General features: G+C 36.6%; 4 protein-coding genes across 4 annotated transcripts; 1 reads left to right on the top strand and 3 right to left on the bottom strand.

The window, feature by feature from the left end:
• On the top strand, positions 1801-4762 carry LOC18590541 (transcription factor DIVARICATA). Its single transcript, XM_007016120.2, has 2 exons — positions 1801-3204; positions 3455-4762. Exons 1-2 carry the CDS (start codon positions 2780-2782, stop codon positions 3951-3953), a joined length of 924 nt encoding a protein of 307 aa, XP_007016182.1. The 5' UTR covers positions 1801-2779; the 3' UTR covers positions 3954-4762.
• Positions 7538-13018, bottom strand: LOC18590540 (beta-glucosidase BoGH3B). Its single transcript, XM_007016119.2, has 9 exons — positions 12817-13018; positions 12362-12566; positions 11486-11576; positions 10892-11037; positions 10299-10542; positions 9812-9916; positions 9550-9732; positions 8711-8912; positions 7538-8211 (listed from the first exon to the last, which is right to left on the bottom strand). The coding sequence occupies exons 1-9, from the start codon at positions 12983-12985 to the stop codon at positions 7736-7738; spliced, it is 1821 nt and encodes a 606-aa protein (XP_007016181.2). The 5' UTR covers positions 12986-13018; the 3' UTR covers positions 7538-7735.
• LOC18590539 (beta-glucosidase BoGH3B) lies at positions 13915-18033 on the bottom strand. The gene is made up of 9 exons (XM_018128121.1): positions 17736-18033; positions 17439-17643; positions 17040-17130; positions 16596-16741; positions 15911-16154; positions 15690-15794; positions 15424-15606; positions 14959-15160; positions 13915-14607 (listed from the first exon to the last, which is right to left on the bottom strand). Exons 1-9 carry the CDS (start codon positions 17884-17886, stop codon positions 14114-14116), a joined length of 1821 nt encoding a protein of 606 aa, XP_017983610.1. The 5' UTR covers positions 17887-18033; the 3' UTR covers positions 13915-14113.
• On the bottom strand, positions 21665-23965 carry LOC18590537 (sugar transport protein 2). Its single transcript, XM_007016111.2, has 4 exons — positions 23689-23965; positions 23071-23390; positions 22320-22949; positions 21665-22214 (listed from the first exon to the last, which is right to left on the bottom strand). The coding sequence occupies exons 1-4, from the start codon at positions 23816-23818 to the stop codon at positions 21756-21758; spliced, it is 1539 nt and encodes a 512-aa protein (XP_007016173.2). The 5' UTR covers positions 23819-23965; the 3' UTR covers positions 21665-21755.

The raw sequence follows: 24393 nt of genomic DNA, 5'->3' as shown, positions 1-24393 counted from the left end.
TTCTACTTGGTATATTCATATCTTTTATTTTTTCCAAGTCTGTTCCACATAATTTAACTAATACATGGTGTCTCATGTTAGTTTCTAATTAAATTTTGGTTAAATATTTTTATTAAAATCCTTCCCTTAGTTGTTGGAAAGAAGTTCAAATGGCAAAATACTTGTATTTATCTTATATAATTTGCACTCGAGTATTTATCTCATTGGTTGATGCACGATCTTCCTATCTAAAGAGTAGGATTCGAATTTTCTCTCTTCCAACTATCTTATCTAATTTACTTATGTCGATTTTCATTAAATAATATTAAGAAAAAATTTGACCAACTAATTGATCTAAAATAAAACAATGACATTTTATTATAAGTTTAAAAAATCAACATACTAAAAAATTATTTTTTTGTCAAAATAATCAATATCAGTTGTAACTGTTATGTTTTATTTTAATGGGAAGTAATTAAATGCTTTAAAAAAATCATATTATTATTATAAAAGTTAATTTAATTGATAATGAGAGGAATTATTTTTTCTTATCGATATGTGATTGATCTTCATGAAAAACGCTCTTAAGAATAATTGGGCAAATGCAATCGATCTAGTGGAAGAGTGCCTGCTTAAAATCGACAATTTAGAAGATTAGATTAAGGCAAAATTTTGAAAATATCCTTGACCATGTTAAGAAAAAAGAAATAGCATCATTAAAATTAAAATAACAAAGAAATGCAATGTTTTGGCAGTGCCTTACACGCACTGAGAACGAGCGTGGGGAGGTCACACCCAATGCCAATAACCAACATTGTGAAAAAGCGAGTAGAGATGTGAGAGGCGGTGGTTGGTTGGGTTGGCCAAGGGTGTGCTAAAAAGTACTTGCCAAGTTGCAACTAATCTCATGTGATTGCTCCTACCTAGTCACAGTTTTTTAACTTCCTACGTGGATCCAGCTCATTGGATCAATTACAGCCTTGGCTACTTACGATTCCGCTTACACTAATGACCCCTTGTTAACCAATGACATACTCCCACGTGTAGAAATCAGGCCATTGATGTCGGGACCCAGATTTCTTCCTTCTTGAGATTGTAACCGGTGACAATTATGTGGGAGATCGCCCAATGAAAGTGTTGTAACCGTGTGAGGGCCCCACTAATCAAGTTGCCACAGGTAATTTACCGTTGATCTGGACCGTTCTTTTGGCGGCTACCCATTGAAGCTGACCGTAGCCCCCACTATTCTTTTTCCCCTCCACTCTCCGCCCCCCCCCCTTCTTTATTATTTCTTGGTTAAAGTTCATCATGATAAAAAAAAACCAAAATTTTAAGACAATTTTGCACTTTTCTGATAAATATTAAATGGTTTTTACAAGATATATATCGTTTAAATATGTTTCCATAAATTATTTTATCATGGTTAAAGCTGTGCATATAAGTAAATAGGAAAATTTAAATTGAATATTGTAAAATTGAGAACATGGGCAACGAATTTGAAAGTAATCGATACAAAATTAGTTTTGGAAGTGTATGCTGTGGTTTTTTTAAGTACAATTGTAGGGTAGGACAGGTGAGGTGCAATGGTTATTAAGGAGATGCCAAACCCTGTTTCTACTTTCTTCACAACTGAAAATTACAAAAAAAAAAAAGTGAAAGCATAAAAAATTATAATGTTTTCATGCTTTTTGCATAGAATAAAATATTGGAATATTTTTAATGTAGTAGAAAAAAATAAAAAAAATTAAAGAGCAAAGAGAGAGAGAGAGAGAGAGTGTGTGTGTGTGTGTGTTCTATTTTAATAAGAACTTTTCATGAGTTGCAGTATCCAATAACCCCATACTCTCCAATCAGAGCCCACCACCTTCTCTCTGCTTTTTCTCTGTCTATTTCTACTGGGTTCTTCTCTCTCTTCCCGGAGATTTTAACAAATTTTAGATTCATTCCTTGAAGCGTTGGTAGCTTTGCTTTTGAGCTTAGTTCACAACTTTTTTTTTCCTCCCCTTCTTTCTTCTCTTTTCATTGTTGCTCATTTCTCAAGGAAAGGGAAGAAAGAACAGATCTTTCCTCAGCTTTCCTCACTGCTTCTTTGTTCAGTTCAGTGTTTTTTTTCCCAATTGGGTATTCATTTCCAGCTTTTTTTTTTTGGGTTTATGTCGGTTTCTGGCCTTCAGCTGTCAGCTTCTCACTTTTTGCCTAATTGGGTTACCAAGGAAGTTGAAGTTCAGTGTTAGTTTTCAGTTATGACCTACTCTACGTAATAAACAAGAACAAACTTATAGCAGCTGTTTTCTGTTATAAGTATAGAGAATTGTCGTCCCTGTTTCTTTCAATTCTTTCAGGGTATTTGCTCTTTTTTAGTTTCTCTGTTGTTAGTCTCTGAAGGTTCACTGTTTTAGATCTTAATTGTGGTGTTAGGGCTCTTTGTTTGGATAGCCTGGGTATTTTTACTTTAGAGTTACATAATTTTGTTGATTTTCCTTGAAATTCTTTTTTTTTTTTTGAAAGTGGGTCTTTTCTAGATTCCTCAGGGATTGCCTATGCACTAGAAAAAGTATTCTGATTCCTTGCAAATGCTCCCTGATTTAACGCTGATATTTTCTGTTTGATACCCCCTATCTCTCTGCATTTCCCCTGTAGTTTCTTGCTCTGTTTTTGCCCTCTTCTTTTTTCAATTCCATTGCTATAAGTGAAATTCCATTCTCCGAGCGATCAGTCATCTGAAACGATCTGTGAGTTAGGAACTTGTTTGGATAAAAATTCCATGTTTTGGTAGTATTTTGTCTTTAAATTGGATGTTATGAAGTGGGAAATGGAAATTCTGTCGCCGACATCTTATATCTCCAGCACAAATTGGTTTCTTGAAGAGAGCAAGAGCACGAAATGGACACCAGAAGAGAACAAGATGTTTGAGAATGCCTTGGCGGTCCATGATAAGGATAATCCTGATCGATGGCAGAAAGTGGCTGCAATGATCCCCGGGAAGACGGTACCAGATGTAATCAAGCAGTACAGAAAATTAGAAGCTGATGTTAGCAGTATAGAAGCAGGGCTGGTTCCAATTCCTGGATATAGCACCTCTCCATTCACATTGGATTGGGTGAACAGCCATGGCTATGATGGACTTAAACACTCTTATGGACTTGGTGGAAAGAGACCTTCGTCGGGCAGGCCTGCAGAGCAGGAGAGAAAGAAGGGGGTTCCATGGACAGAGGAGGAGCATAAGTAAGTTTTTCCCTTGAATATGAACCTTTATTCAGTTAAAAGTTTTAATAGTTTATATGACAAATTATAATTTTACTGATTCTTTTAATGACCTATATTATCTGTTTGCATCAACAGTACTTTCAGGTTTATGAATTATGTAATAAATCTCTTCTAATGATTTAGTTGAAATATTGGAGTGATAATTTTCCTGATTAATTTATTTTTCACTCGCATTTCATTGACAAGAATGATGATGGATTTTTCACAGATTGTTTCTAATGGGCCTAAAAAAGTATGGCAAAGGGGATTGGAGAAATATCTCGCGCAATTTTGTTGTCACTAGAACACCGACTCAGGTGGCTAGTCATGCTCAGAAGTATTTCATCAGGCAGCTTTCAGGAGGGAAGGATAAGAGAAGAGCTAGCATTCACGACATAACAACTGTCAATCTCAACGACACGAGAACTCCTTCACCAGACAATAAGGGAACTCCTTCACCGGAGCAGTCTTCAGTGCTCCCTCAGCAGCCGACTTCTGCTGCCATGCCTAGAACACATTTTCAATGGAATCAGCCTTGCAGTGGGGCAACAATGGCTTTCAATTCAACACAAGGAAATATGTTAATGTCCTCTCCTTACGGGATTCCCTCCTATGGAGTAAAAATGCAGGGGCAGAGTCTGCACAGAAGTGCTGCTCATGAGTCTTATTTTGGACCGCAAAATTTGGTTTTTCAGATGCAATCGGCACAGCAATACCCTCACGGATGAGACATCAGTTACTCTGAGTTTCTCCTGGCTTGCTAAGCCATGTCTTCTTTCAGTTGATTAGTATAGCTGTCTTTGTGCTTTTCCCATGGTTTTATGTGAATATGTCATCAAGAACTTGAGTTTAGTCCATAGCATTCAAACACGAGGGGATAGGATTGAGTTTTGCTAAGAATTTCATAGTCTGAAATGAGAAAGTCTGAAGGAAGATTCTTAAACATGGGTTTCCCACTTTCCCTTGTATTTAAGATTCTGTAGTTGAATCTGATTATCCCGTGATCAAATTGCTATGCTATGTGGTAACAGCGGTGAGCTTATCCAGAATGCATCGACAGAAGGACATGCGGGATATGTGTTACGGATAAAGTTGTCTTAATAGTCTAGGAATATGATTTGAAGCATAAGAGAAGACTACATTGCTTTTGTACTACTATTTGGCACCTCGAGTAGTCTCCTCCAAGATAAGATTGGAGCGCACCATACAAATGCATCAGCAAGTAGGGTTGGAATTGCAGGTTCACATGGCGAATGAAGTAAACGAATAAGCATCTACAATCAGAAGTTGAGAGCTTACTAGATTAGACTGTTTTAGGCATAACCGGTTGTAAATATTCCAGGAAATGTTTGCTTTCATGTTTTCAGAAGTCCATCACTCTGGTTATAAACTTTTGGCCAGTTCCATGTGTAAACCTTACTCATTTGGTTCAAACCAATGACTCCAAGTTTTCACCAGAAAACCAAATGTTCAAAATTTGCTGCTACGCCTGAAATTAAGGGCAAAAGTTATGATCCATATGTTGAAAGATTTTCAAGCATCCTGTGTAGGGTCTACACTTCTAGGTAGAGCCTAAATCTTTACAATCGCTGCAGATTTTGGAAACTGGTTTGGATACTCCATTATTTATTGAACAAAAGTTAGAACACAGCCGACTGGATGCTCAGTTCAAATTGGCTGAGTCACAGGGCACTTGATTTGGAATTCCATAGTATCAGATTGCCCTTTCCAACTATTCAACCTCTTTAGACTATTGCACTAACCCATTTTCGTACACCCCAAATGGCCTACTTGACTGTTCTTGACTTTCAAACTTTAGTCGAGGCTGACTCTGAATTCCACTAACTTTGAGCATCATATTCTTCAATGCCCCCTCTCATTCTTGGTAATCTACCTTCATTATGAGATCTTTGTTAACGGATCCTCTCCCAAAAGAAGAAGATTCCTCCTTCAAAGTATAGATTATTAAGTTACACTAAGAGAACATAGTGTACAAAAGCAAGATTCAGGTCAGATTACCCTGTTGATTTACTAGCTTATTTATATAACCTGCGGCTCATCTTTTTGCAGTAACCCTCTCCTACAATCTTCTTGTTAATGATGGAAAGAATGTTAACACTTACCTTGGCTCAACTCTTCTTGTTAAGTCTATGGAAGCATCTTGATTTTCAGATACTAAGCGCACGCGCGGAAATCAACTTAGTGAATGTAATAAAGGCTGCACTTGCTTCTAAACCTTAAGCTCAAAAACTGTGAACTCCTTCGTGGAGACAGGACATTAAGCTTTTTTCATTAGGTAGAAAAGGGTTTCTCGACCTTTTTCCTTAATCACAATTTTTATTTTAAAAATTTGTGAATGGGCCTTGAGATTCCCTTTTGGTGGAAATTTCATTGACCTGCAATTTGCTTCATTCTTCGAGGAAAAAGAAAGGAAGAAAGGAATCTTCTCCCTAATTAAGTGCTTCTTAGTAAGACAAAGTAACAATGATGATTAACTAATACATCCATAAAGTTCATTGAGGTAACACATTTCCCTTCAGCCATCAAGTTAGGTTTGGCCTCCTTTTCTTTCTTTCTTTCTTTCTTTCTTTTCCTCTCTGAAGCATAAAATTCTTCTGATAAATCAATTGTGGCATTGAATAAAACTGATTTATTACCTTGTACACGGCAGAACAACAATGATGAAGGATCAATCAAAAGTAACTCAAGTAAAGATGCCAATAAGCATTCAACTTAGTTTCCTTGATGGTCATGATTATTTAACTTTACATTCCTTTTTCTCTCTCAATCTCTTTGCACGCGCGTGTCCATACACACACACACACACACACACACATGCTGATACACTGCACTGACATGCAGGGACGCGTTCGCCATATCTGATTGCGGGCTTAATCATGTGACTGTTAGTTTGTAGGGCATCATAGCAAGTTCTTGTAGCTCTTTATTTTGATTATGTGTTTGTATTTAAACATAATGACAAATGGTAAAAACAAAGTTCAATTCTGTGTGCTGTTGCCATTCCTACCTTTTCTGAAGCTGTCTTCTAGTATTTTGTTAATATTAGCACCTGTGTTTTACTGTGCAGAAGGGAAACATCAAGAAAAGCCTAGTAACCACCCAAATTAAGTCGCTGGCATCTAGTATATTCAGTCCGACATATCAAGCAAAGAATACAGAGAAAACATTGAGCAATATGGTCATTCCAAGTAGCTTTCTTTTTGAAGGTAGATTGACAAAATTATCCACATCATCCTTTTTAAAATGGAGAAGTCTTTCTGTCAGTTGATGGGAAAAAGAAGCTTGCCAAGTTTATTCTTATTCCGTTTTTTTTTTTTTGAACAGCAATGGATTTATTAATAGGGTCTCCCAGAGGAGACTTCAAAACGAGGGCCTCAAAAGGCTTCCTGGATACAAAAAGTCCTCAGTTGAGGACTGGCAGTCATCAGAGATATGGATGTGCCTACAGAAACTTGAAAAGGCTAATATAGTTCAACTTAAAGCATAAAAGGCAACCCTTTACAAGACTATAGAGTGACCCAAGCTATCCACAAATCAACAGATATTGACATTAAAATACGCATTGTGGTTGGTGACCTTTATTGCTCCAGCCTTGGCCAATCCATCAGATTTATTCTTATTTTGATCGACACCTTAAGTTGTTACGACCGCATACATTATGTCATAATTTCACACTTTCGGTTATCTTGTTTTTTTCTGAACATTTGTTCTGATTCTTCACGTATAATGCTTCTGGTTTGAAAATAAGACTAGAAAAAACTGATATATGAAAGTGAAGAACCTCTTATCTGCAGCTACCTTGGGAAGAGGTATGGTATTCCCTATGCTGCTTCACTGGCCCAAAACAGATTTCAAGATGATCTAATTCTGGGGTTTTTGTTACATTTCAAAGGATAAAATGAAGTAATACTTGTATCTCAGGCTACCATTAATCAATGCAATCAAAACTTACAAGACTGTGTACTGTTTCATGTGGAACAAATCAGAATACAACAATGTATTTTGAAGCATCTTAGGACAAAAGAAAATGATAAAAGAGAAAGGACATACCATGATCATTAGTATTATTGAGATTTGGTTAAGAATCTGAGGCGGCATCAATTCCCTGTCCTGAGATGTCTTCTTATTAGATAAGAACCAAAAATGCCCCTTTTTTTGGATCAATTCCATCCTCAGAAATGCATCCATGCATGCTAAGATGTCAACCTGAATTATGCTAGTGGAAAAATCATAAAATCACCATTAAGAAAAAGGAGAGACAGGCCCGCAGACATCGCTGACATAATTGTGACTTGGAAACTGTGAGAGATTGCAGGGCAACAACAATGTGGTTGAGTTCATTCATGAGCAGCTTTTCAGGAAAAGTGCAAAATCAAGGATGAAATTTGATCATGGACCAGATGTTTTGCTAAAAAAGGAAAGAAAAAAACATGCACTACTGGCTGGCCTGGGCCATGAATTATTTAGCCTACAGGTTTCTGCTTAGTCCTTAACAGCATGTCAATCCAAAGCCGAGCGGAAACAAAGGATCACATGAATTATCTTCGCTGTTAATTGGCAGCTGTTTGATTGCCCTAAACCATGTCATTGGTAGTCGACCCTCAAATTCATAGTCTCCATAAACGACATCAGTTATTCCCCTTCCTTCAGTTCCAGGTAACCAAGCAGCAATCAGAGCATCCACCTTTTCCAAAAGCCATGGCTCTATAACTAAGGGTCTTCCTGATATCAGGATTACCAATGTGGGGATTCTTTCAGCAACTGAACTTATTAACTCACTTCCATTGAAGGGGATTATAAGCTCTGAGTTGTCTCCCACAGATTCTGCATATGGTTCTTCACCAACAGCCACAATGGCGAAAGAAAAGTTCTGCCTGGCAAAGCTGTCTGGTGAAGGATACTTGTCATAAATCACCTCTGTTTTTTCTCCCACGACTTCTCTCAAGGCATCCAAGATTGTTGTGCCTAAAAAGAAATAAAAAGCATGAAACCAATGTCTACAGAAAATACAATGCAAATCCTTTTTACAGTTCTAATATCAGATCAGACCATGGAGTTAGAATCCGAACAAACAAAGAAGTTTAACATTTAAAAGAGATCAAACTCCACATGTTTTACATTTTTGTTTTTTGTTTTGGAAGATTGGGGATGGCGGAGGGAGCGAAATTACTGATATCTAACTTCCTTAAAATGGTCAAAACTAGAGATTTCAAATCAACTACTAAAGGAGGGATGTAATGACTGATTAATCAGGTAAGGTAAGTAAACTTTCAAAAAAACAATTCAGATAAGGTAAGTAATACTTATGTATTCTGGACGAAATTCAGTGGCTAGTAGGGCTGCATACTAAATTTACTTGCTGTTAAACATAAAAGAGAGGATAGAAGATATAGGGAAAAATCAAAGGAAAGGAAGCGGGTGGCGTTTAGTAGAAGAAGGAAAGATAGTTGATGTAAATGCTTACCGATTGTAATCCTGCCGCTGCTTCCCTGCCAGTAACGTGTCCACCCTCCGCACTGGTATCCAAGATCGTCAGCATGTGTTCCTGCAACAAGAATTCTTCTGGCATTTTTGTCTAATGGAAGGAATGGCTTTCCTGGATTCTTTCCGTTTTTCAATAGAACCAAGGACTTGCGAACAGCTTCACGGGCTAGTTCCCTGTGCAGCTGCAAGAAATCATAGAGGTATGACAGTGAATCTACAAACTGAAGTTTAAAATCAACTAGAACTTTTACAAAGAGAGGAAGCTTAGGTAAGGCATTCAGATTCTTCAACAAATGACAACTGTTTTAAATAGCAATAAAATTTTTGCATGGAAGGAAAAGGTAAAACAAATGCAACTACTTCTTATTTTAAATTACAAGGATTTCTCATGGCTGCTGGATTTAGATGGCTGGAGAGGTGGGGGATTTGGGTAGAGATCCTAGCTTTGAGCCCTATTGCTCAATAATATTAACATAGGATATCTTACCCCTATTATTACTATAAGGTTTTTGAGCGCCCTGAGAGGTATCATTTTCGTTACTGCATCCTCTTTGAACTTTTCCTCCTAACTCTATGATCTCTGATTCTGATATATTGATGTTTATGTAGTTTTATTTAATCAAAGAACACAAACATAATATAGTTTCTTGATAAATGGAAAATGCCTCTGTAAAGTATATTCTTTAGAACAAGATAACAACCAATTGCGTTCCAAGCAGTAGAGTTTGGTGAGACATTGGCGATACTTTACATGGTCCGAACAGCGCAGCAAATATGATTGAGGTGAACAAATTGAATGCCGAATTCTACAAATTTTACCTTGCAGCCAACCATATCTAGCAGAGATCTGTCAGAGAAGGGATATTCAAAAAGACCAGCAACAAACTTCACTCTCAGTATTCTTTCAACAGCATCATCTATCCTGGACATCTGTATCTCCCCTGATTCAACCAGGGATGTCAAATCCTCAATAAATTGTTTATATCTATGAGGCACCATCACCTGCATATGTTTTCAGTCAATTGTAAATAAAGACATGAATCCAAGAAAGAAGCCTGTTTGTCTGGGAACTAAACTATACCATGTCGATTCCAGCATTAATTGCCGTGTAAACACAGTGACGGTAGTTTGAGCCTTTAGGTTCACTAAGTCTGTCAAGTGCTTTCCAATCAGAAATCACAAAACCCTGCCTCATAAATTCACAAGAGTTATCTAGATAGGAATAAAATTTCGCAAAATGCTGCATTTCAAAATTCTTAAACCAAGTATCACTCATTTTGCTTAGGTATTAGTAACCCATTTTAAATAAAGATTCTTCATCTATGTGGAGAAATTCCAGTTACAGAAGTTTAAGTGTATTGCCTCATCCTCCTCTCTACAACAATAAGAACAGAGGAAAAATGCCATTCACCCCTCTCACCCTGATAAAAAATAGAGTTGATTACAGAGGTGGCTATAATAGCAATTAGAATGCTAACTACAGTAAGTGAATGACCAATTATTTTATGCACTCTCACTTGAAAACACTATATATGTCATATAGGATAGACTTCAAATAGACTGTGTACCTTAAATCCTAGTTTGTCTTTCAAAATATCTGTCAGGAGGAAATGATGAGCATGAAGTTTACATCCATTCCAACTAGAATAAGATGCCATAACTGTTGAAACTCCCTCATTTAGACAGTCCAGATAAGGTGCCATGTGGATCCTCTCTAAGTCATCGTATGAGGATACAGTGTTTCCCTCATTTGTACCCTTGTCAGTACCCCCATCTCCAACAAAATGCTTGGCACATGCAATAACATTGTCTCTGGAATCAAATTAGTAGAATCATTGAGTTCCAATGATATTCCAATAAGGTATACGATTGCAAAACAGGAATTCATTAGAAATATCTATGTGCATGAGAGATAGAAGTCGACAAATTATTATGAAACTGCAAAAACCTACACATATCATAACATGATGTGAAAAGGGAGAAACTTTAAATTACATATGCTTAAGTAAAAGTGCCTTTATTCCCCATTTTTTGGTCAAGTCTGTTGACCAGATATTTCTGGATTTTCCTTTTCCCAAACTAGGCTAAAATTTTTCAGTAAGATTTACAATGAAGATCTTTTAATTTTAAACTAATCAAATTGAAAATGAGTAGGCAAAACCTGCCAGCTACAAAAGGATAGCCCTTCGGATGTCCACTGGGTGGCTGTCCCTGTAAACCTGTAATAATGGAAGTCATCTTTCTCACAATGTTAGTGTCTTCACTAAAACTCTCATAGCATCTTCCCCATCTGGGATCTCTGCATACCTGTCATAACCCAGTGAAATACACTGCTCAGACGAATTGGTTTTCTAATGTCAACTTAAAGGTTCAGATAAAAGTATATAATGAATTGATAGAAAAATGAGAGCCTATGATAATCCAATATCAACATGGGCCTCGTGATTCGAGCGCTTGTTGGATATCAAATATCCACTTAAGACTCAAATTCAGGCATCTGGTTCATCTAATTTTCAATTAAGACAAGATTGATTATCGAAGTGTTCAAGTATGCACCAAAATCAGCTCCAGAAGGTAAAAGATGCACTATCATTCCTTATTAGAGATAACTTGGAAAATTGAAAGCAAATATGATATCACATGGTTGTCAAAGGAGTTACAACAATTTTGATGCTGGAAAAAACAAAAGCTTCCTTTATACTATTCAACCACTTTAACATAAGAAGATTTGGCAATTACATTTGTAATGACTTACAGCGACACAGGGAGCAAAGTTAAAGTGAATGCCGCTTGCCCTGACTTCAAGAGCTACTGCAGCCCCAATCCTTTGAGCCAAATCAGCATCTCTGTCACACATTTGAAATTACACTATTTAGAAATCTGGGAAGTATCGATACCATATTTCTAGTATCCTTTCCTGTCCTCACCTTTTCTTCCTATGAAGCTGTAATTGCTGTTAAAAATGGAGAGATAAAAGAGAAAGCTAATTGTATTCTGGTAAGTGATCTGTCTAGTTTCTGTTAGTCCAAAACTCTTTTGTTTTACCCTCTAATTTCTTCTTTTTTTTTTTTTTTTTGGAAAAGTGGATTTCATTAGCCTTACGACCAATATGCCATTGATAGTCTCAAGCTGAAGCTGCCCGAGACTCCTATTGGCATGGAAATCGGCTTGGCAAAAAGGAACTGTACAATAAAAAGGGGCACAGCTGTTCACAAAAACTCGCGGTAGTCCCGCCCAACATTCAACCACCAAAGGCAAGACTGAATCAAAAACTGCCAAAACACAAAACTTGGCAGTAGGAAACATGGAAAGCATCAACCTAAGACTATACCCTAAGAAAAACGGCTCGAATCAAACAGAACAAAACCAACAGCAACAGCATAAAAATATTCAGGAGCGAAGACGAAAAGCATAAATCCTTTGAAGACCTTTGATCATCCAAAAGAAAATCCAGAGCAGCACACGAAAAGAATCCTTTCACCTTGGCAAACCCGAACCGTAGGAGCATCAAACTAATTTCCCATATGACTTGGGAAAAAATTCTTCATGTCATTTGCTTTATCAGCATTATCATTGATCAAAACAGATTGGTGATTAATGACAAAACGTTCGGGTTAAAAATGAAACTAACCTCGTTGCTCCAAGGCCAATATTGTGAGGAAATATAGTAGCACCATAGAACCTGTTGTTACCATGAACCGCATCAATCCCATATATAAGCGGTATTCCAAGCCTTGAATCAAGTGCCGCCTGCTGGAACCTGTCAACTGTATCTGCCCAATCGGAGGGCGTTGCTTTCTCTAAAGGTGGTTTTCCTCCACCACTGATCATACTCCCTGCAAATAGTCCACAAATATTTGCATGACAAAAAAACAAAAAAAGAGAAAGCCTGGAAAGAACATATAAGCATATCTGTTGAGGTTGACATTTGAGTCAGGAACTAAACAGAAATTGACAATGAATCGCTTCTCTATCTCTTCTGATCAGGAATCAAGAGTACCCTTTTACGTCTGTTTAAACTTTAACAAACTTCTAGCAACTGGTGCGGGGATCATTTTGAGTAAAAGAAAAGGGAGGATATGGTACCGATGGAGAGGTCTCTGACATCGGAGGGAGTAGCAACACAGAGCTCGATTTGAGTCATTTGACCAATCTTTTCTTGCAGGGTCATCCCAGAAACAAGGTTTTTGATCCGATCCTCTATTGGCGCATTTGGGTTCTTGTAAACGCAACTCATCTCCTCCAATTTGCTCATCTCTCTCGCTTTCACCGACTACTCCAAGGCAGAAGCAGACCCAAGCGGAAGTGAAGCAGATGAGAAGAAAGTGTTTCTTTTCTTTTGATTTGATTTTATATTGCATTTATTCTTTAAAAAATTGTTGAATTGTGGAAGATGGAAAACGTCTTTACGCAACAGCCAACGAGAGTTTGTTGATTCATGCTATAAAATTAAAAAAAGAAAAAGAAAAAGCGGGAAATCGACAAATGCTGGTGGTTATAAATATATGGGAAAATGGGAGTCGAGGGGCTGCTTTTCTATCTAATGACAAAAATAGCAACAGAACTATATCACTTTTCAATTTGGTCCTGAATTTCAAGTAAATGAAAATTTTGTACGTGAATTGAAAGTTTATTCACATTGCTATTTATACTTTCATTTGACATGATTGTTTATACCATAATTAGTTTTTGCTTACACGGACGTGGCACGTGAATGATTTAACATGTAAAAGTCATAATTAGAATAATAAAAATAATAAATTTATAGATAATGATTTGATTAATTCACAATTAATTAACATTTAAGCATAAAAATATAAAATGTATGTAAACAAAAAATAAAGTACATATTCTTTTGAGAAACATTAACATTAAATAAATTTTACCTAAAATAATTTTAATAAAAAAACTATAATATAACCAATTAAAGTTTAGTTAGTAAATTTTGAGATCATATAAGTAAAAAGGAAAAAACATCCTGAAAATAAGAAAAAAATTAATTTAATAAATTGTCAAAAATATAGGTCTCGTTCATTATTTATATTTTTGGAGTTCGTGTTTTTATATATAATAAAGATAATGATAATTAGCACTATTTGGAGTCTGGGATTTGGTTAGGGACCAGAAGAGGCAGTGATTTTGTGTCTTGATTTAAGTTTACTCAGAAGAAACCATAAATCATCATCATCAGCATAAAGGAGGGAGGGGGCTCTAAGTCTAAGCACCACTCACGTTATTATGACTTTGGAACAAAAAAAAGGATTCAGGTGGAATGACAATGTGATTGAGCACATCATTTGCATTATTACAGAATAAATCCAAAAGCAAAGATATTTACTAAATGGGCAAGCAAATTTCTTCCTCAATCATGCCATGAAACCACTTACTCTACAGATTTCTCCTTATTGCATGTCAATCCAAAGCCAAGGGGAAACAAAGGGTCATATGAATTATGTCCAGCATTCATTGGCAGCTGGTTGATACTTCTAAACCATGTCATTGGTAGCCGACCCTCAAATTCGAAATCTCCAAACACTACATCGGTTACTCCCCCTCCCTCACTTCCAGGAAACCAAGCAGCAACTAGAGCATCCACTTTTTCCAAAAGCCATGGCTCTAAAACCAGAGGTCTTCCAGATATGAGGATTGCCAATGTGGGGATTTTGTCAGCAACTGAACTTATTATGTCACTTCCATTGAAAGGGATTACAAGCTCTGCGTTGTCACCCAAGGTTTCAGCGTAAGGTGGTTCACCAACAACTACAATGGCAAAAGAGAAGTTCTTCCCTGCTAAGGAGTCTGGTGACGGATATTGATCATAGATCACCTCTGTTTTGTCTCCTACAGCTTCTCTAATGGCATCCAAGATGGTTGTGCCTAAAAATTAATAAACCCATCAATCTGATGCCTACATGAACTCAGGAATACAAAAAATATATCTTGTTGCAGCAAAGTTATAGTCTATTGGCAGATACTAAGCAAGCATGGTAAAGTCAGGCAATCCTTTTATCAAATATATGCAAATACAGAAAACTGTGTATCAGGAGTCTATGCATGCATTTCGTTGAAGGATGGTATGGCTGCAGTTATGACAAATGATTGATTAATTTACTGTCAGAGAGCATACCAGAAGAGAAACAATAGAAAGAAACTAGAGATGATAAAAATGAGGAAATGGAGAATGGAAGGTTCGGATGAGAGAAACATATGGGCCATATAACTACTTACCAATTGTAATTCTGCCACTGCATCCATGCCAGGTACCTGTCCACCCTCCGCACTGGTACCCAAGATCATCAGCATGTGTTCCAGCAACAAGAATTCTTTTAGCATTCTTGTCTAATGGAAGAAAAGGATTTTCTGGGTTCTTTCCATTTTTCAATAGAACCAAGGACTTCCGAACTGCTTCACGTGCTAGTTCCCTGTGTAGCTGCAGGAAAATTAGAGTTGGTACTCAATTTCCAATTGTTCATTCTCCAGTATAAAATCAACAAGGACATATACAAATAAATAAGGACTAGGCAATCAAAAGGCACTGCATTTTCTAAAAATAACTAGAGGTAAATAACCTGAAAATACTTCAAAAGCTAGAAATTGATCAATTATGATATTCCAATAGTTCAGTTCGTTGAGACACTGAAGGACTCTATAATTGAGGTGAATACATCAGATGCTGAACTCTTCAAGATTTACCTTGCAGCCAACTATATCTAGCAGAGATCTATCAGAGAAGGGATGTTCGAAAAGACCAGAGACAAACTTCACTCTCAATATTCGTTCAACAGCATCGTCTATCCTGGACATCTGTACCTCCCCTGATTCTACCAGAAATGCCAAATCCTCCACAAATTGTTTATATTTGAAAGGGACCATTACCTGCATATTTTCTCAGTCAGGGAATGAAGATATGCATCAAAGAAAGATAAACCTGATCCTAGACTCTTGGAAACAATGCATACCATGTCAATTCCAGCATTAACAGCACTAGAAATGCAGTAACGATTGTTTGAGCCTTGAGGTTCACAAAGTTGGTCAAGTGCTTCCCAATCAGAAATCACAAAACCCTGGACAGAACATTCCTCTGGAATTACATATGCTAATTACATTTTTCAAATGAACGCCTTCTTATAATAGGCACTTCAGGATAAATCTATAGGGCATTTAGGATAGGGCTCCCTACCTTAAAACCTAGCTTATCTTTTAAAATTTCTGTCAAGAGGAAATGGTCAGCATGAAGTTTACGTCCATTCCAACTGGAAAATGATGCCATAATGGTGGAAACCCCCTGAGAAATACAGTCCAGATATGGTGCCATATGGATCCTCTCTAAATCATCATATGATAATATGGTATTCCCCTCATTTATACCCTTTTCAGTACCGCCATCTCCAACAAAATGCTTAGCACATGCAATAACATTGTTTCTGGAATCAAGCAAAATCAATGAGAATATTCCAACAACTACCTAATAAGGTATATGGCTGTTAATACAGAAATCCAATACAAATATAGGTTAAGATAACATATGAAGGATTAGAAGGTGAGCAGCATGAAATTTTCTTTTGCTGTTAGATGGCCAAAGAACTGCAAAATGTGCAGACAAGCTACACAATGTGACAGACAAATGATTGCTAACTTGAAAAGTTAAATACAACAAGGATTTTACAAGGCCTGTTTTATGGAGGTATATGTTGGCCAGATACCAGTAAATCTTCCTTTTGCCAAACTAGCATGTAAAATTGTGATATTTTAATGTACCAAGACGAAAATGCATAGGCATAAAAATGCAAAAAGAAAGCCAACAAATAAAACACCGCAAAGAAGAAGTGAATAAAAAAGTGTCTTTAGCGATTGCTTCTATCTACCTGCCAGCTACAAAAGGGTAGCCCTTCGGGTGTCCTACCGGTGGCTGTCCCTGCAAACCTGTAACAATTGAAGTCATTTTTCTAACACTGTTTGTGTCTTCACTATAACTCTCATAACACCTTCCCCATCTGGGATCTCTGCATACCTGTTATAATCCATTAAAACAATTGCTCAGACTCTATTTTAAACTCAACTTGATGTTCAGACAAAAATAACACAAGGCATATATAAAAAAAATTTAGAACATAAGATGTCCGATATTCACACGGAACTATGATTCAAAAACTAATGTGATATTGCATATTAGTGTAATAGGTGCAAGCTGTACATTAATAAAGTGCGTTACTGGCTTACTGAAGTCACATTCCTTGTTTTGATTGGTAATTATTGAATAACAGTAGAAATAGAAGCACGTTTGACCAATTATGTTTACAATGACTTACGGTAACACACGGTGCAAAGGTATATTGAATGCCGCTTGCCCTAACTTCAAGAGCGGTTGCAGTCCCAATTCTTTGAGCCAAATCAGCATCTCTATCATATATTTTGAATAATTAGAGTTACTGTTACCATATATTAAATAATCTTCCCATGAATCTTCTACCATACAAACATGAAGGAGGAAATAAAGAAGGGTAAATACAAGAATACCTAGTTTCTTCTAGTTGAATTGTTTAAGACTTTTTTTTTTTTCTTTTTCTCTCTAATGCACTTAATGATTTGGGGGAAAATTATATCACAATCTTCATTTCTTTTTATTTGTCAGCACTGCCATTGATCAAAACACATTGGAAATTACTACCAAAACTAGGGGGAGAGGGGGTTCAAAGGTGAAAACAAACCTAGTGGCTCCAAGGCCAACGTTGTGAGGAAATATAGTGGCACCATAGACACTATTGTTACCATGGACTGCATCAATCCCATATATAAGCGGTATCCCAAGCCGCGACTCAAGTGCTGCCTGCTGGAACCTGTCCACCATATCAGCCCAATCAGATGACAGTGCGTTCTCAAATGGCCCACTTCCTCCGGCACTAAGTATACTCCCTGCCAAAAAATGAAAAAGTGGCCAATTATCGTTTTCCAAAGTACATAATTGTCAACAAGCTACTCGAGAAAGTGCCTAAAAGAAAGGGTACCGATGGAAAAATCTTTGAGAGCAGAGGGATCGGCGACACGTCGCTCGATTTGGGTCATTTGGCCAATCTTTTCTTGTAGAGTCATTCGAGAAAGAAGGTCTTTGACTCGATCCTCTATGGGAGCATTAGGGTTCTTGTAAACGCAATCCATTGATCCAGTTGTATTGAACAGAGATCGGGGAAAGGGCAATTTTTCTTTGGCTTCAACTTTATTTCAAAGACGTTATCAACAAGAATGGTAAACGCTTCGGTGAGGGCGGCTTTTGCAGACTAGTCCCGGCTGCAACATAACGAGAACTAGTGGTCGTTATTTTAGAGTACTGTGGGCCCTTACCGTACGTTTAAAGGAAGTTGACTTCTCCTTTTCTTGTCGATAAACTACCCGTCTTCCCTTCCAACGTTTCTTTAAGCTATAACTAACTTTCAATAGTTCAGTGTCATAATCAATATGCTATTGGCACAAAAAAAGGAAATAGCAATAAGCAATTGCAGTTGGTTTAGTTCAAATTAAAATCCCACGGTTCAAAAATTTAAATCTTAAGTTGTTTATGATTAATTAGATTTATTATTAATTTTAATCAAGCTTATTTTCATAAATTGCAATTTATATACTTTGTAACGAAGTTTATTTTGACACGACGATGAGATTCAAACCTTATCAGTAACTTAAGTTCACGTGTCATCTTATCCAAGGACACTTCTTAGGTTTATCAAATCACTATACTTTCCTATTGCAAATACCTTAGCATTGACTGAAGTTATCAATTCAGTTTTCACTTCTTATCAATTTGTTTTGGCAATTATGTCAAAGCTATAAAACCAAACTAGTACTATATATTAGACAAATGAAAAAATAAATACTGAGACTGGTACCTTTGGCAGATTCTGTCAATTAATAATAAAATCTATATAAACCACTGAAGATTGAAAGAAAATTCTTTTGAAGCCTTTGCAACAATTTCTGAAAGTACACACAGCTTGTAATAGAGTTTTATTTAAAAGATAAGCAAAACTAGACAATACAAAGGGTAAAGAGTTCTTACAAAGGGATAAGAAGGGTTGAAAATCTGCTCACCGTTTGGGAGAAGGCTTCTAGTTGTAACAGTCCTGCCTGAGGAGAGTTGGTTCACTGTCCCTCTTCTTTCTTCAGAAGTAGCAGCAGATGATCAATTTATAGGGGTGATTTCATTTTATCTCTTTAGCTGCATTTTTTGACTGCAGGTAATTATTGACGAGTAGGATTTTTGGTCTTACAGGGGAACGGCTTTTAATTTCTTTTAGCCTTAGGACTCTGTGCAGGTGGTGAGGTTAGGTGGGTTGTCTTCTCTTTTGGTCAAGTATGGCAGGTGTACAAGGTCTTTTTACTAGTCTATTTTTGATTCCTGGTTGGTGAAAAGGATTTTGTGAGGGCATACCCCTTTATTTTGTACGAAGCATACTTGACAAAATCTATAACATGTATAAATTGAAGATTCAAAATTAGCTCTATATTTGATCATATTTTTATTCTTATAAGTTATCATGTAGAAAGTTATGATTTTTATAATATACTTAAAAGGAAACGTGAGACTTCTAGAATTAACCGCGTGGAGGACGGAGAGAGTGAAAGGGAAAAGATGTTGAAGCAAAGAGAGAGAAAGAGAGGGGTGCAAAGGGGTAAGAGTCAACCACGTGAAGGGTAAATAGAGAGAAAGAGAAAAGATGTTGAAGCAAAGAAGAGAGGGTGCAAAAAGGTCCGGGTAATATTCTAGTCTTTTGTAAAGAGGCGAACTTTTGTTCCCGTTTTATCAATTCAATTGAAATTTCAAAAAAAAAAAAAAGAGTACTTACTGCTTAGCCCCCCCTACCTTACAGATAAAACTGTAGCTTGTTATGAAATACGAGAACTAAATAATATCTATGCTGTGCCAGAACATTAATAGAAGATGTACAATTTAATCAACGCGCTTAATTTCCTGTTGCTCAAGCTGCCCTTGCATTTGTTTTTCAATGTCATCGCCACTAGGTAATTTGTAAACCTTTTCCAGAACCAGTGTTGCATCCATGCTCTTTCAACCATTTCATCCAATGGGATAGCCTTTGTTTCAGGGAGAATGGCGATTACTCCGATAGTCATGGTGGAAAGTATCGCAGCAAAGATGAAGAAGATGTTAGCTCGCATATAGCAAAGCATGGTCATGAATGCTTGAGCAATAATGAAGGTAATCTCCAGTGGGAAGATTTCACTAGCTATTAGCCACCCGATGGGAACCCATGACCATGCATAATTATTCACAAAAAAGCAGATAACACACCACGACTACAGCAACCCAGAAAGATACTTTGTTCGTAGATTTCAAATACGTATGCAGAAGTGCCCCTTTACACACTGCCAAAAAGAAGGGAAATCATAAATCTTTGTTAGCAATAATCTTTTTTTTTTTCATTTTTTTCATAGTCTAGTAGGTGAATAATTTAAATGACCTGTGCAGCCAGCATGCATAGAGCTCCAGGAATGAGTAACGTTTTCCTTCCAGCTTTATCCACACTGCGGATAGCAATAAAAGTAGAACGATACATTCACTGAACCGGCGATGGCAGCTGATAAAAGCGATGCACTGCCCCACGAATCCCATAGTTTGAAACAACACCGGAGCATAAAACATGATCACATTGATTCCCATAAACTGCTGGAAGACATGAAGGATAATGCAAGAGACAACTGGTGGCCGATTAGTTCGCTTGGTCAGTTGCCGAAAAGGGTGCTTAATCCTATTGGCAACTTCAGTGGCTCCAACGACTCTTTCAAACCCTTTGTCAACATTGTCTACACCCCTGATCTTCTTATACTTCAATGGTTACGCTCGACCGTGATTTTTGCTTGTAGCTTTTTGACTCATTTAGTATAATATTGAGTTTTCTAAGACATTAAGAGGATGAACATTCCAAGGTGGATTGAATGAGGTGTATGTACAGGGCTGGTGTGATTGAATGGGCTCAAATGCCCAGAAATTTTTGTTTCTCTGGAGGGTTACAATTGCAGGAATCCTCATTTGTTTCAATGAAACATTATCGGGCTTATCAAAAAAAAAAAAAAAGGGTTTTCAAGAAGAGAATTCAATTGACTTGAGCCAACAAGTAGAGAGAACCATGGCGAGGTTTGAGGGACATTTATCGTTAGTTGCATAGAATTCAATCATTTTGTTAACAAGGATAATATTATCCAATTTACATTCAGATTTTCGCTTACTAAATCTTAGCAAACTCTTCAAAATGACTGGCTATTATCATAAACTTTTCCTTTTATAGTAATACTTTCTGTTTCTTTATGTAAAATTTACTTTTTACTGCGTAGCATAGAGTAAATTAATAACAAGTTTATCTAAAAATTCACTTCCTTTTGCAATGAGAATAATTAATACTTGTGAGATCAAGAAATATTTTTCGACCTAATTTGGCTATCAGTCGCAAATTTGCAATTCAAATTCAAGCACAGGTTTAATGTATTACTCAAAATTTATCTTTTTACCTTTATGCTTGACATTATTGGACATGTTTTAGATAAATTGACCTTACAAAATCAAAATCGAAATTGTCACAATAAAAATTATTAAACCTTTTAAAGAGATAGTTTTGAAATATGGCAAGGAGATACAAAAGTGTACTTAAATATTTACTATAAAACGATTTATTTATTTAAGTCTATATATATTTATATAACAACCAAAGTTTGTGGATCATTAGTTATTATAATTTTATAAATAATTAAAATTTTCAAAAGTAGTTTAGGAAAAATCCAAATTTCAAAATTTTTAAATATCTTGTTTTTCCAAATTTTAATTTTAACTAATATGACATATAATTATGCTCAAAGAAATTATTATTATTATAAAGTATTAAAGGAAAATGAAAATAAATAAAGACTTGATCATTATTAACTAAAACCTCCATACAGTTCAACGAAAAAGATAAACTATAGTTTATGTTGAAATAAAAAAAAAAACCAAAAAAGAAACAAAACTAAAGCTAGAACATATATATTTAAGCAGCTGGCTTTCCTTTTTCAAGCTGAACTTCAGCATCAACTTCGTTCTGATAAAACCTCTTCCAAAACCAGTGTACCTTCCATGTTCTGTCCATCATTTCTTCCATTGGGATACCCTTTGTTTCAGGGAGCATGGCAATAACTGCGCAAGTCATGATGACAAGAATGGTAGCAAAGAAGAAGAAGATGTAGGCACGCATATTGCAGAGCATGGTCAGGAATGCTTGAGCAATAATGAAGGTGCAGAGCATGTTCATGCCGACGGCAAAGAAATAACCAGCGTTTCGAGTCTCCAGCGGGAAGACTTCACTAGCTATTAGCCACCCCAAGGGACCCCATGACCATGCATATGCAAACACAAACAGGCAGATGAAGATCACCACAACTATGGAAACAATATGAGATACTGAGTTTGTAGATAATAAGTACTGCTTCAAAAGTCCCCCAACCACACACTGCAAAAAAGATAAAAATAGAAAAAATTAATTATCATAATATATGTTAGAAGCAATAATCTCTGGTGGTATTTTGTAACATCAATCATTAACTGACTGACTAACCTGGCCAGTCAACATAGTTAAAGCTCCAGCAACGAGGAGCCGTTTTCTCCCAACTACATCCACGGTGAAATTAGAAATAAGGGTAGAAAACATATTCACTGCACCGGTGATCATAGCTGACATTAAGGCCGCATCTCCCCCAAATCCCATAGTTTGAAACAGCACCGGAGCATAAAACATGATGACATTCATCCCTGTAAACTGTTGGAAGAAGTGAAGAACCGTGGCAGAAATAAGTGGAGGCCAGTTATGCCTCTTCATGGCTAGTTCCAAGAAAGGGTGCTTAATCTTATTGGCAACTTCAGTGGCTCTAACGATTTCGTTAAACTCTTCGGAAACATTATCAGAATCCCTTATCTTCTTCAGAGTGTTTAAACCTTCCTCCTTCTTCCCTCTCTCTACGAGACTTGCGGGGGTGTCCACAATGAAATAAGAGCCCACTAAGAGTATCGCAGCTGGCACAGCAGCACCACCCAAAGAAATCCTCCAACCATGATTTTTTATTTTTGAAGTGCCATAATTAACAAGATTTGCAATAAAGATGCCGACGGTGATCAACAACTGGAACACAATATTCAGTCCTCCTCTGTACTTTGCTGGTGAGATTTCTGATATGAAGACTGGTATTGACTGTTTGTGTTTTAACAGCAAAATAATACAACTTTTATTAGCACAATCAATCTAACACAGTAGAAAGTAAAGCAGTGCAACAAGTTCTAAGTATATGCTATACGACTTCGATGACTGTTACCTGGTTAGCACATCCAAGACCGAGCCCCAGAAATAACCTTCCGGCAATCAACATACCCAGGTTCTTGGCACCTAAATTCAGAAAGGCACCAGCGAGAAAGAAGAGGGAGGAAACTGCGATTGTCCATCTTCGTCCATACTTCCTAGAAAACATGGATGATAAAAAGCTAGCGAAAATGGCTGCCAGGTAGAGTGAGGACGTGAAGAGCTGAAGGTATTCGTCATTAAATTTGCAGTAGTTGTTCTCCCTTGCCCGATGCTTCCTGGCGTAAACTTTCGGGAAGAACTTTTCCAGGAAATCGTCCATTGATGTTACTCCCCCTATATATATATATATATAGTGTCATTAATTAATAATATTATTTTAATCGAAAAAATTAATATTATTATTGCATGTTTAATTAGTTATCAAAATCATTGTACACAGATCAAAGAACTGTTAATTAAATGAATATTTAATACCGACAACTTCAAATTTTTTCCTATCATACAAATATATTATCAAATAATCGAGTGTTCAGGAATAATTGGAGTAATATATTGTAAATATCAATCATGCCGAAACAATAAAATACAGATAAAAGTAATATAAAATAAGTTGGTCATTGAAGAGGTAAACCTGAAATTCCAATATCATAACCAAACAAGAAGCCACCGAACGATGCTATGAACGTGCAAAATAGGACTTGCTTCGTCAGCTTGCCGGGTAACTCCCGATTGCCGGAACTAGCGATTACACCACCTGCCATGGTACTGATCGAACAACTTTCGCACAGAGGCTCTCAAGGAACAGAGAATGAAAGAAACAACTTTCTTTCTAGGAACAGAGAACGAAAGAAGGAACTTTCAAGGAACAGAGAATTAAAAACCTTTCAACCAACGAGCAGATAGCAAACAATCACGATGATAACGGAAAAGCTATGTTTAAAACTCGTAGGTGCCGTTCACAGGTGTCTATCACTTGTATATATATACTTATCCTCATCCTTTGTATTCGAGTTTGACGGAAACACAATTTCATCAAGTTTGAATGATTATTGGACTCTAAATCGTAATTCTTAATAATTAATTGTAATTTGGATTTTAAATCCTAATTCGTGTAAATTAATTATTTTTTAAAAGCAATAATTAATTATAATTTGGACTCTAAATCCTAGTTAGAATGAGTAGTCAAATTAACGTATGCTTTTACATCCTAATTCTTATATGTATACTTCTACTATGAGTATTCCTACTAATTAAATCTTATTATAAAACTAAAACGATGACTTTGACTATCAGTTGAATTCCTATTTTAACGTGTTCACTTCCGTACAATTAGTGC

The sequence above is a fragment of the Theobroma cacao genome, chromosome 9 (assembly GCF_000208745.1).
Source record: "Theobroma cacao cultivar B97-61/B2 chromosome 9, Criollo_cocoa_genome_V2, whole genome shotgun sequence".
Classification (NCBI taxonomy): Eukaryota; Viridiplantae; Streptophyta; class Magnoliopsida; order Malvales; family Malvaceae; genus Theobroma; species Theobroma cacao.
The sequence above is the reverse complement of the archived record's forward strand: the minus strand, read 5'-3'. Positions and strand labels throughout refer to the sequence as shown.

Coding starts and splice junctions, on each gene's coding strand:
- LOC18590541 (XM_007016120.2), top strand. CDS start 2,780: ATGAAGTGGGAAATGGAAATTCTGTCGCCGACATCTTATATCTCCAGC. Junction 3,205..3,454: donor TGGACAGAGGAGGAGCATAA/GTAAGTTTTTCC, acceptor GATTTTTCACAG/ATTGTTTCTAATGGGCCTAA.
- LOC18590540 (XM_007016119.2), bottom strand. CDS start 12,985: ATGAGCAAATTGGAGGAGATGAGTTGCGTTTACAAGAACCCAAATGCG. Junction 12,567..12,816: donor TGTCAGAGACCTCTCCATCG/GTACCATATCCT, acceptor GACTATTTGCAG/GGAGTATGATCAGTGGTGGA. Junction 11,577..12,361: donor ATTGGCCTTGGAGCAACGAG/GTTAGTTTCATT, acceptor AATGTGTGACAG/AGATGCTGATTTGGCTCAAA.
- LOC18590539 (XM_018128121.1), bottom strand. CDS start 17,886: ATGGATTGCGTTTACAAGAACCCTAATGCTCCCATAGAGGATCGAGTC. Junction 15,795..15,910: donor AAGATAAGCTAGGTTTTAAG/GTAGGGAGCCCT, acceptor TGTTCTGTCCAG/GGTTTTGTGATTTCTGATTG. Junction 15,607..15,689: donor TTAATGCTGGAATTGACATG/GTATGCATTGTT, acceptor GAAAATATGCAG/GTAATGGTCCCTTTCAAATA.
- LOC18590537 (XM_007016111.2), bottom strand. CDS start 23,818: ATGGCAGGTGGTGTAATCGCTAGTTCCGGCAATCGGGAGTTACCCGGC. Junction 23,391..23,688: donor TTATGATATTGGAATTTCAG/GTTTACCTCTTC, acceptor ATATATATATAG/GGGGAGTAACATCAATGGAC. Junction 22,950..23,070: donor GTCTTGGATGTGCTAACCAG/GTAACAGTCATC, acceptor AAACACAAACAG/TCAATACCAGTCTTCATATC.